Source organism: Equus quagga, chromosome 5, assembly GCF_021613505.1.
Source record: "Equus quagga isolate Etosha38 chromosome 5, UCLA_HA_Equagga_1.0, whole genome shotgun sequence".
In the NCBI taxonomy this organism is placed as follows: Eukaryota; Metazoa; Chordata; class Mammalia; order Perissodactyla; family Equidae; genus Equus; species Equus quagga.
The window spans coordinates 55,048,973-55,061,365 of NC_060271.1; the positions used below are offsets into that span (position 1 = coordinate 55,048,973).

A 12,393-nucleotide genomic window follows, 5' to 3' on the forward strand; every position below is an offset into this window, starting at 1 on the left:
TCATATTATGGAGTTCTCATATTATGGAGTTCTCATATTATGGAGTTGTGTTTTGGATTCCCTAACTTTAGTGCTGTTTAGTATTTTGCCCTAAACTAAGCCTGTGAATGACTGAGTCAGTTAGGAAGACATTCTGCTGCAAGTGTTCCCAAGTACAATGGCTTAATTTCCCCGTTTGGAAAACAGCGGGGTAGGCAGGCCGAGGCTGATGCAGGGAAGAGCAGAGGAGGAGGAGGAGAGCGATGAGGTTGGACCCAGCAGCGCCTCCCGGCGGGCCGCCGCCTCCCAGTGCAGTGAGCACAGGGACTGCTCCGTGCTCCCATTCTGCTGTGCTGGCCTCCTCAACAATGGCGCTGTTTCCACAGCCCTTCTCCCCCTTCAGCGTCTCAGGTCCTCCTTCTGATCTGCCGCTTTGCCTGAGAAAGGCCTTTCATGTCTTTTGTCCATGATTTCTCTTTTTGTGATTAACAGTTCAGACTCTGGAGTGCAACAGGCTTGGGTTCAAATCCCTGCTCTGCCACTTTTTAGTGCGGGCCTTGGGTGAGTTGCCTCATTTTCCTCATCTATAAAACGGGGTACCACCACTCATAGAGCTGTTACGGTGACTAGGAGAGTTTGGCATATAAGCAGTTGACCCCACTGCCTTACATATGGTAAGCACTCAATAAATGTTAGTTGCTGTCACATCAGTTTTACTATTATTTTAATTACACTCTTCGTTTAGTCCATCAGTGACAGTTCTTTCACATTTTATCAAGATTCTGTGAAATGTCGAAGCACCCTTTTAAAGATAAGAAGAGATGAAAAATAAGGCCTGCATTCTCGTGCAGTTTTCCATCATAAACTAGTCCCTGGCTAATAATCCAGCTACACTATATTTGAAGAAAGCACGTCCACAACTGTAGTTGCTGAAAACATCACGAAGCAGCACTGAACAGCCACGGGTCCAGGTTGGACTTAAGAGCTGAAGGACTGAAAACCCAGCGGGGATAAGTTTGGAAGATGTCCGAGAATGGCAAGCTTGAATTTAGTTTTAAGAAAATTTGGGGGCATGGATTGGCAAGAGGTCATTCTGCTTGGATGGCAGATAAAATACCTGAGGCAGGAACGTGCTGGTCACATGAGGGCGGGGGTAGGATTATCTGAATAGGATCGGAGCTACTGACTTGTGCACACCACGCCTCACAACCTCTGGGGGTGCCGCCCTCAGCATAGCACTCACCTTGTAATCTAATTTGTCCTCTTGTCCAAACCCCCTTTTAGATGTCAGTTCTTTGCAGGCACAGATTTATTGGGCCTTGTCTTGTTTTTTAATATATTTCTAGTGTTTAGCACAGGATTTAGCATTTAGAAAGCATAAGTAATCACTGTTTGGATGGATGAAGGATGGATGGTGAATGAAAGGGTAGGCAGGTGGCAGATAGGAAGAGAATTAGAAAGGTAACGAAGCAACGGATTTAAATGTAAAGTGTAAGAATTTAGATGTGAAATGATGGGCTAGAGGAAACCATCGTAGGCACTTGAGCTGGGCAACAAAGTGAGTCTTCTGTAGTATGGGTTTTTCCTTAAGATGAATAGCAGAATTCTTACATCGAAATGGAGCATAAGTAGCTGTGGGAATGGTTAAAAACTGGATTCAAAAATACAGATTAGTAAATTTACTAATACGAAAATATAGAACAGTAATCTAATACAAATAATTGCTTATCCCCCATGGAGATGAATTCAGTGCATTAGCCTACTGTAACAGATCTGATGCCATTTTAACAGGTCTCGTTTGGCTATTTCCATGGAGTGAAGTAAAACTCAACAGTACGAAGAATGGCCTGCGACTGGGTAAGAGCCATGCACTTTTGGGCAAGACGGACTGTGAGGTGCAGGAAGCAGCCACCCGCCATGGGACCACAGTGAGTGGGAAGCCTGCCCGGCTGCCCTGGATGGAAGTCGTGTCAACGTTGCGGGACATGAAGAGCCTGATCGTTTCTGAAATGTGGGACATATTTCTCGTGCGCTTGCTGATGGGTGTGGCGGTCATGCTGTACTACAGTAACTTTGTCTTGGCCCTCGAGGAGCGCTTTGGGGTGAGGCCCAAGACGACGGGCTACCTCATCAGTTACAGCAGCGCCCTGGGGGCCCTGGCTGGCTTCACCCTGGGGCCCATCCTGCGTCTGTACAAGCACAATTCCCACGCAGTCCTGCTGCACTCCAGCGTGCTCACCTTCACGCTGCTGTTGCTCTACTCAACGGCCCACACCATGGGCATTGTCGTCTTCTCCTCCACGCTCCTGTCCTTCTCCACTGCCATTGGCAGGACTTGCATCACCGACCTCCAGCTGACCGTGGGCGGGGCCCAGGCCAGTGGCACCCTCATCGGCATGGGGCAGTCTGTGACGGCCGTGGGCCGGGTCATCGCCCCCCTCCTCTCGGGAGTGGCCCAGGAGGTTAGCCCTTGTGGCCCTCCCAGCCTGGGGGCTGCCTTAGCCTTGATGGCTATTATCGTAATGTCAGTAAGCAGACCTCGCTGTGGTGGTGATGGGAGTGATAAATTAAAAAGTGAGTAGACTGGATTTGGACAACACAAGGAATCAATCTGAGTGTTGGTGAGGGACAGAGGCTGTGGTGAGAGTGTGCTTTGGGGAGGGCAGGTGGTGTCAGTGAAATCACTTCCTTCCAGGTGGGTGTCTGTTGGTCACGTCCAGGTCAGCCCTCAGCTCTGCATTTAGGCCTGTGCGATGATCAGAAGTCACAACGGCCCGGAGGAAGGTTAGGATTGCAGCAAAGCTTCGCCAAAGGGGAAGGTATTTTATGTCTACCTGAGAGTCTCCTCTTCCCACCTGGGCCACTGAGGTTAAAATTTTCAAGGGGAAAAAGCTGCCAGCTGCAGGGTAGGGAAACAGTGGTGGGATAACAGAACGTGATATATATGCAAGAAGAGGCCACAAGGACTTCCCCACTATGTAAGGATAGGGTAACAGTTAATAAAGTGTCAACCAGCTGGGACACGGGTTTCCTGTTCAATTCCTTAAGCTAAGAGGGAGCTTTTCTGCTGTCAGAATCCTAGAGGTTGAAGAAGCTGCCTTATTAAACCCAGCCTGTTGCTTTCACAAGTCCTAACAAGGTTATGAATGGTTCCACCTGGGCAGCTGGTTAAAAATCAGATGCACGGCCTCACGCCTGAGACTGAGTCCGTGGGCCTCGGTGAGGCCAGAAATCTAGTGTATTCCATAAGCGCCACTTCCATGGAGGTAGAAAAAGGGAGATTCTGAGACGTACTAGTTTTGATTAAAGCAAAAGCCAGAGACTTGATTGTTTTTGTTGATAGCTAACTCAGTTTGAACTGTCTGTTAAAATTATGCACAGTGTGTTACATTTTCCCCAGCTCTTAGCAGTTATACCTCGTAACAGGAGAAGCAGGTTCCTGGGGCCTGCTCCCTGTGTCCATTCGCTGTGAGGCCACACGCTGCGAGGAGCTGAGCTTGTCAGTCTGAGCCCATCTGCCTGGGTGTTGGGCCTGATGATCTGCTCCCAGAAGCCGGCGCTCCTTCGGGCAGCAGCAGCCTGGGGGTGATGGAACCCAGTGGAGAAGCCAAAGCGCAGGAATGCTTTTAAGATGAACATTTCATGCAGAGTAAGGAGGAGAGTCAGGGGTCATACGATATCAGTGGCAACTTATTCGACAGTGTCGTGTGTTGAAAATCGTTTCCTTTATCTCACTTCACTGTCACACCTGCAAACAGAAGAGCCATGTCATCTACAGGGAAGTGTTTTGGGCCTTGTCCTGGGCCTGAATTGCCACTCCAGAAGCAGCCCCGAGGGGCCAGCCGAGGGCAGCACCGGCTCGCAGGGAGGACGTGCAGGGTACTTGCTGGCTGTTTGGATGACAATTACTAATAAAAATTATTTAGGGGCTCCCTCTCTTTTCCCCACGCAGACGACCAATGCCCAGATTCTTTCAGTCCTCTAATGAGTCCACTGGGATATCATTCCTGTTTCCAACCTAACACGGATATAATTGTAAATGGTATTTTAATATGCTAATTTGTTATAACTTTAATACTGTATGTAAAGCAGAAAAAATATTTCCATAGTTTTAGAAGTTGTATATGGGGTAAACGCAAATATTTGTGATAGAGAATTAATTGGAGGTTTGAAAGTTCTCCTTTTCCTGTCTAGCTACAAGAAAAGTATTAACTTTTTATTAAATATTGTAATTGTGGACTTTTATACAAGTGCTAAGTGCTTTTAAAGTGACCGAAATATGATGTAAAATGGCCTTGCCCTTAAGGAGCATATCAAATTGTGGTGGAAGTTAGACTCAAAAGGACAGTAAATAAGAGTTTATGCAGCAAAGTAGAACTTCAGAAGAATTTTCTCCAAAATTTGTCTTTTTTTCATTTTCAGAAATAGGCAAGTTTCTTAGATGATCTTAAATATAACCATGTTTTTATTTTTAAAATCACAGCACTTTGTGAAGTTAAAAAAAGCCTATAAACTTAGTGAGGCTCTATAATTAATCATACACATGGAAATACTAAGAGCTGAAGATTGATCTTAGTATAAGTAGGGAAACATTTTTGTTATTTTCCACTCCTGATGTTAGTATTTTGTTCCTGTGATTTTTTTAGATAAATATTTTCTTATGGTTCCTCTTAAACAGCCTGATGTGTTGCTCCTTAAAGTGTGGTCTGGGACCAGGGCGTCAGCTTCCCTGGGGCTTGTCAGACATGCAGACAGGTCCCCCTCAGACCTGTGGGGACTGTTGTCACAAGGTTCCTAGCTGCTTTGTGTGCATGGTAAAGTTTGAAACCCACTGGTCTAATGGACAGTGTTTGTATAGTTTATGGAATATGATCTCAGGGAAATTAAATCTGCTCAATTAAAGTTTGCGTTGTTTTGTTTTTGAAATTCTCTAGAGTAATTTCTGTAAGGGGCCAGCCCTGGTGGCCTAGGGGTTACCATTCGATGTTCTCACCACTATGGCCTGGGTTTGTGTCCCAGTCAGGAAACCACACCACCTGTCTGTCCGTTGTCATACTGTCATAATGGCTGCGTGTTGCTGTGATGCTGAAAGCTCTGCCACCAGGACTTCAAATACCAGCAGGGTCACCCGTGGTGGACAAGTTTCAGCAGAGCTTCCAGACTAAGACAGACTAGGAAGAAGGACCTGGCCACCCACTTCCGGGAAAATTGGCACTGAAAACCTCATGAATAGCAGTGGAGCATTGTCTGATACAGCGCTGGAAGGGAACTGAGCAGGGTTCCATTCTGCTGTCCACAGGGACGCTGGGAGTCGGAATCCACTCAACAGCGCTAACAACAAAACTTGTGTAATTCTTCTTAATGTATTAGCCTGAGCCACATGAAATTGCTCTGTTTATAGGTTACAAATGTCTGCAGTTTAATGTGCTTCAACTTAATATTATATGGAATCTTATTTTAGAGGCATTGAACTTGCCTGAGAAGTTTATAAAGGAAATGGTCCTTTTCCACAAAGAGAAGGTGCATCTCTGCCCTCGTGTCCAAAGGGATGAGCAAGATTCAGAAGGGGAGCAGGGAATGACTGGCCGTGGGAGTAACAGTGCAGGGCTCCAAATCCCAGGCCGTGGGCCTCCTGGAGCAGTGAAGTCTGGCAAGAGTTATGCCTGGAGCAAACGAAAAGGGCTAGAAACAGTGCTTCTCTACCCTGGCTGCATATTAGGGTCCCCCGATGTCCAGAGCCTGCCCTAGAGCTCGGGAGCCAGACTCTGAAGTGCCCCAGGTGTTTCTAATGTGCACCCAGAATTGAGAATCACTGGGACAGGCCATGAAGGGCCTCATCGACCACACTCTGGTGAGCTTTCATTCTGACAGGTGGGGAGCCCCAAAAATTCCTGCCGGAGAGTGCTCTAAGGACCTTCATGCTTGAGAAAGAGCCCTTTGGCCACAGCAAGGAGGAGTGATTGGAGGCCGAGAGAGTCTGGACTTTGGGGTCAGTAATCCAGAGGGGCATGAGGGAGAGCTTGGCCCTGGGATTCAGGGAAGCGGGTCGGAGAGGAGGGAGGGGACAAAATCCGAGAGGCCTGGTGACTCGCAGGTTGTGGCCTCCAGACAGATTCCCAGGGGCCTGTGGTGACACCCAGGTGTCTGGTCTAGCAGAGCTCAGGCGGGGTAAGAAAGTCTGGTAATGAGTGTTGAGCACATTCTAGCCCTGTCCTATGTTAGCTGGCGGAGAATGTGTGGGCATTTGTGGGAGTTCATTCCCTGAACATTCAGAACATCAAGAAGGCGTCTTTTCCTGGACACTTCTGTCAGATAGGTAAAAATCTGTTGGGAGTGAGAGTCAGTCCACTATAGGGAGAATTTCAGGCATTTGGGCAACTGCTGTGGGAGAATAGCTCTTGATTTGGAATACACAGTGAGAGCCGATGTGGGATTCTCTATGCCCTGTTCGCCTAGAAGCTAACCTCAGCCTTTACGAAGTCTCTGAAAGAAGGTGACCACAGATCTAGCCAGGCTGATGTATCATGCAGCTCTTCTCGGAACGGTGATGGACTTACAAAACTATTTTTCAGCCTCAAATTTTTTTTTCCTGAAGAACTTGCCAGTTATATAACAATTTTCTTTAATAGTAAAATCTCTTTAAAATTGTAATAAAGTGTTATGATTTCTTCTAATAAGTTGTAATTTTTAGAAGTCATTGTTGTGTCCTGATGTTTATTTTAATTCAGGGTCCTGAAGTGCTTGAAAATTTTAACCTCCTTTGTGCTAAAATGTATCTTAATAGTAAACACAACAAGCCTTTGGCATGTAAAACCATATGCTAATACCAAATATAGGCATAATCTGAAATTTATTCTACACTGATGTCAAGCAAATAGTTTCAAGATAACATCTCATCATGGTCCAATTTATTTCTCATCAAGTGCACAAATACTAACTTATTTTTAAAACATTTTACTTTAGATCTCTCGTTTTATCCAGATTGTCTAAACTGACCATTTTACAAATAGTTGACTGTGAAAACAATAAAAATAAAATTTCTACTGTTTTCCTGACTCAATATATTGTGAATAAGAGTGCTGATTCTTATTTTGAAAATGGATACTCTCAAACAGCTGCTGTTGGTCCTGGAGGGGAAAGATAATTATAAACATTAAGGACGGAGTGTTAATTACTAACTGATATAGCATAAAAGTGGACTGTAAGGATCTTGTTAAACAAAGAATAGTATTTTGATCACTCAATTTAAACTATACTACGTCTTGATAAATAAAAATCCTTTTTCCAAAGCATACACTGGAGGGAAAATAGTAGTTAAAATACCTATTAATAGTTGCAATTCACAACGTGGGCCAGGAGATGACCTTTCTTGGGGCTTATCAAAGAATCTATATTCCCTTTGGAATGGCTGGGACCCAGGTTCTTATCCAGACTGAGAATGACTTTTGTTTGTGGTAGCTTGCCTACCTAAACCTATCCTTAGTTTGCTTAATGAAATTGAAACCATGTGAAATCTCCAACATGAACTGAATGTAATGTGTTCTGAGCTGACTGTGGGCCTGGCCGTGTGGGTCTGTGTGCACACGGATGGGTGCGTGCTCTGTGTGTGCTGTAGTCTGTCCTTTGGCTGAAGCACAGGCCTGTGCATCACGAAGTCCAGCTTCTGACAGTGCCAGGCAGTGATGCCCCTGACAGGGGTGAGCATTTTCCTCTGGTCCCCTTCAACACACATTCACCGTGCCATCTCTTTGGAATAAACAACACACTAAAACATGCCAAGTTGCAACTGCCATTCAAAATAACTTTCTAGCTAAAGGTAAGAACTTAGACTAGATGCCCAACAGTAAGAGGTAATCATGGTAGCAAATATAGTAAACAGTTTTGATCAGGTGCCAAAAACTGTGTTAGTGAAAACCTAAAATTTGGTGAGTTGATAACATTGCATAATCTTTGAAAACCATTTGCTAAGACAATGGTTGGCATTAACCTGAGTTTTCTGTTTGGATTGGCTCGAAAAGGCAGCATTTCATATTTCAGAGCATATGTTATTTTTGAGCCCTCTGCAAGAGCCTATTTACATATAGAAAGTTGATGGACCAATTACAATCTTTATTTCTCTAATCAATCAGGTTCTCTAACACAGTAACAGTGTTAGCCTAGTTTGAGATATTGTATGTATCCGAAACTAATAGAATTGAAATTCTTAAAAATTAAATTCTTACCTCTCACGAATTTCAGCTATTGTGACCTCATGAGAATGGTTTTGATATATAAATATAAAAATTGGAATTTCTCGAGATGTCCTGGTTTCATGTGATGTATTAATTTTCTCCGTAATTGTTTAATCAAATATTTCCATATGATTTAATATTTAAAGTTTTGTATGACATGTCACTGAGACCAGGAAAAATTCTCCTTCATCAGTGTACATATATCAAATTTCTGTTTGGCAAGCAGAGTTACCATAACTGGATGCAGAGAGCCGCATTTAAATTAGACATTTAGTTACCACTTGTACTTATGACTCAACAGGATCCAATGAAAGAAAAAAGAAAAACATTTGACTAATTGAAAAAATTCTGTCATAGTAGTGAAAATAAAAAAAAAAAACACCATCAGTGTGTCTGTCATTCTGGTGTCTGTCATTCTGTCTAGTGGGCATCTCATCGAGGGACATTTCTATACCCTACAAGGATAACAGAACCCCATAAAACTACTGTAACATACAGAAGTACCCACAAGTCGGTTCTGAACCATTCAAAATCATATGCTGTCTATACTGAAAAGTTGATAATCTCTTTGCATTAGGTATGTTAACTATATGCAAAAAACTCATTCCCTGACGGTACAGGTAAGAGAACTGACCCACAGTTTATTCTTAGAGGCAGTAAAATTCTATTTGAAAAAATTAGAAAACAAAACAAAAGGGATTGAAAAACTATGTGCCAGCACAACACTAAAGATTTTCAAAAGCCATGTGGGTGTTTCATCACATCTCTGTGGTGCCTGAATGACATTGGAAAGAATTCTAAAGGGAAGTGCGATTTCTCTTGGACAAAGCTGTGGTGACTGCTGGGCAGCAGTTACCCAAACACAGCTCTTGCTTGCCTGACAAGTGGGTTGAAGAAAGGGCCTGGTTAAAATGAGGACTATAAAGTACCAGCAAGCTACGTGTTTGCTCTAATAGTGAAAAAACGAACAGAAAAACTCCTGATCGCCAGATAGTCCTGACTCATGAGGCTTTCTTGTTCAGGTTGATGAAGGGAATCAACATACAGTACTCAGGTCTCAACAGATGATGCTAACAACTCAACTGGACAAAGAAATCTCTTGAATCTCACTCTTTAGAAAATAAAGTTTTTTCCTCTAAGATCAGGAACGAGACAAGTCTGTATACTCTCATCACTCCTAATCAACATAGTACTAAAGTTCTAGCTAGAGCAATCAGGCAAGTAAAAGAAATACAAGTTATCAGAATTGGAAAGGAAGAAGGAAAATCATCTCTATTTGCAGATGACGATTTTCTATGTAGAAAATCCCAAAGAAAGACTCAACCAAAAAACTTAGATCTAATCAATGAATTCAGTAAAGTTGGATACAAAATTAACACAAAAATCAGTAGCATTTCTATACACAACAACATTTCTGGAAAAGAAATAAAGAAATTGATTCCATTTACAATAGCATCAAAACCAACAAAATACTTAGAAATAAATTTAACTAAGGAAGTGGAAGATCTCTATGCTGAAAACTACAAGGCATTGATGAAAGAAACAGAAGAAGACACAAAAAATGGAAAGGTATCTTGTGTTCATGGATTGGAAAAATTAACATTGTTAAAATGTCAATACTACCAAAAGCCATCCATAGATTCAATGCAATCCCTATCAAAATTCCAATGGCATTTTTTACAGAAGTAAAAACACTCCTAACATTTATATGGAATCAGAAAAAACCCTGCATAGCCTATGAAGTCATGGGAAAGAAGAACAAAGCAGAAGGTATCACACTTCCTGATTTTAAGCTATACTATAAAGCTACAGTCATCAAAACAGTAAAGTACTGGCATAAAAACATGCAAGTAGACCAATAAAACAGCATCGAGAGCCCAGAGATAAATCCAAGCATATTTGGTCAACTAATACTGGACAAGGGAGCCAAGAATGCCAATAGCCAAGAATTTCTCAATGGAGAAAAGATAGTCTCTTCAATAAATGGTGCTGGGGTACTCGGATAGTCACATGCAAACGAATGAAACGACCCATCCATATCTTACACCATTCACAAAAACTAACTTGAAATGGATTAAAGACTTAAATGTAAGACCTGAAACCATGAAACTCCTAGAAGAAAACATAAGAACAAACTCCTTAACATGACTCTTCATAATGATTTTTTGGATATGACACCTAAAGTACAAGCAACAAAATAAAAAGTAAACAAGTGGGACTATATCAAACTAGAAATCTTCTGCACAGCAAAAGAAACCATCAATAAAGTGAAAAGACAACCTACAGAATGGGAAAAAATATTTGTAAACCATGTATCTGATAAGGGGTTAATATCCAAAACATATAAAGAACTCATACAACTCAACAGCAAAAATCAAATAACCCAATTAAAAAATGGGTAAAGGTCTTGAATAGACATTTCTCCAGAGAAGATATACAAAAGGCCACCAGGTACATGAAAAGATGCTCAACATCACTAATCATCAGGGAAATGCAAATTAAAACCACAATGAGATGTCATCTCACTCCTATTAGAATGACCATCATCAAAAAGACAAGAGATCACAAACGCTAGTGTGGATGTGGAGAAAAGCAACCCTTGTTCACTGTTGGTGGGACTGTAAACTGGTCCAGCTATTATGGAAAACAGTATGGAGGATCCTCAAAATTTTAAAATAGAAGTACCTTATGATCCAGCAATCCTACTTCCGGGAATATATCCAAAGGTAATGAAAACACTAACTCAAAGAGATATCTGTAGCCCCCTGTTCCTAGCAGCATTATATACAATAGCCAAGAAATGGAAACCACCGAAGTGTCCATCGATGGATGAATGGATAAAGATGTCACAGTATATACATATGTGTGTATATGCACACACACACACACACACACACACAATGGAATATTATTCAGCCATAAAACATGAGGAAATCCTACCATTTGCGACAACATGGATGGACCTTGAGAGCATTATGCTAAGTGAAATGTCAGACAGAGAAAGACAGTTACAGTATGATCTCACTTATATGTGGAATATAAAACTAAAAATAAAATGAGCCCATAGATAAAAAAACAGATTGGGGTTGCCAGAAGTGGGAGCTGGGAGCAGAGACAGTTGGAGGAAGATGGTCAAAAGGTACATACTTCCAGTTAAACGATAAATAAGTGCTAGGGATGTAATGTACAACATGATGACTATAGCTAACGCTGTGTCATATACAGGAAAGTCGTTAAGAGAGTAAGTCCTAAGAGTTCTCATCACAAGGAGAATTTTTTTTTCCTTTTTACATCTTTCTTCTCTTTTTACTGTGTATAAGAAAATGGATGTTAGCTGAACCTATCATGATAATCATTTCACAATATATGTAAATGAAACCATCATGCTGTATGCCTTAAACTTAGACATTATAAGTTTATGGTGTATGTGATGTATATCAATTATTTCTCAATAAAACTGGAAAAAAAGAATAAAGTCAAGTGTGAACTTTGAACTAACAAAATATTACAGTTCTCATAATTGTTTATGAAATGCCGGTTTTAACATAAACATGATTTGGGCAGTGCAACAAATGCAAAACATGCTGAGACATGTAATAAATAACTGTGCTTCTCTATGCTTTTTATATAAATAAATGTTGCCTCTTTTTGCTTGAGGCAGATTGTCGCTGAGCTAATATCTATGCCAGTCTTCCTCTATTTTACATGGGACGCCAGCACAGCCTGGTCTATATGCATGTCCGGGATTCAAACCTGTGAACCCTGGGCTACCGAAGCGGAGCACTCAAATTTAACCACTACACCACTGGGCTGGCCCCCAAAACACGTTTTTAAAAAGTATCAGACTTTGGGGCCAATTTCTAGTCGTTGGCTAACTGACGTAACTGTTCCCAACAGTCGGTCCTGAGCATTAAATATAAAGAAATAAGCCCTAGCTTTGCACTTATAGGTCGTTCAAATCAAATTTGTTACAACAAACACCAAAGACCCATCAGAACTCTATATTCACATGGGAACTTGGGGTGGATCAAGTGTTGTTTGAATGAAGGGAGGCATTTACAAAGGGTTGGGGATGTTTCTGTACTACAGAAATTTAAATTGTTATGATAGTAAAGGGTTTCAGCTCCAGTGTCCACAGTGTCTAGAATTTGATAATTTTATAAAAAAGAAGAAAGTATAGAGA

At 41.9% G+C, this 12,393-nt stretch overlaps 1 protein-coding gene across 3 annotated transcripts in view; it reads left to right on the forward strand.

Annotated features, from left to right (window-relative positions):
* The window catches only part of MFSD9 (major facilitator superfamily domain containing 9), a 20,719-nt gene extending 15,838 nt beyond the window's left edge, over window positions 1–4,881 (forward strand). For all 3 annotated transcript variants that reach the window (XM_046661864.1, XM_046661861.1, XM_046661865.1), the window contains one exon: window positions 1,771–4,881. In XM_046661864.1, the coding sequence (XP_046517820.1) occupies window positions 1,771–2,561 (791 nt within the window). In that variant the 3' untranslated portion in view covers window positions 2,562–4,881. The remainder of the gene's footprint in view (window positions 1–1,770) is intronic.
* The last annotated feature ends 7,512 nt before the right edge of the window (window positions 4,882–12,393 follow it).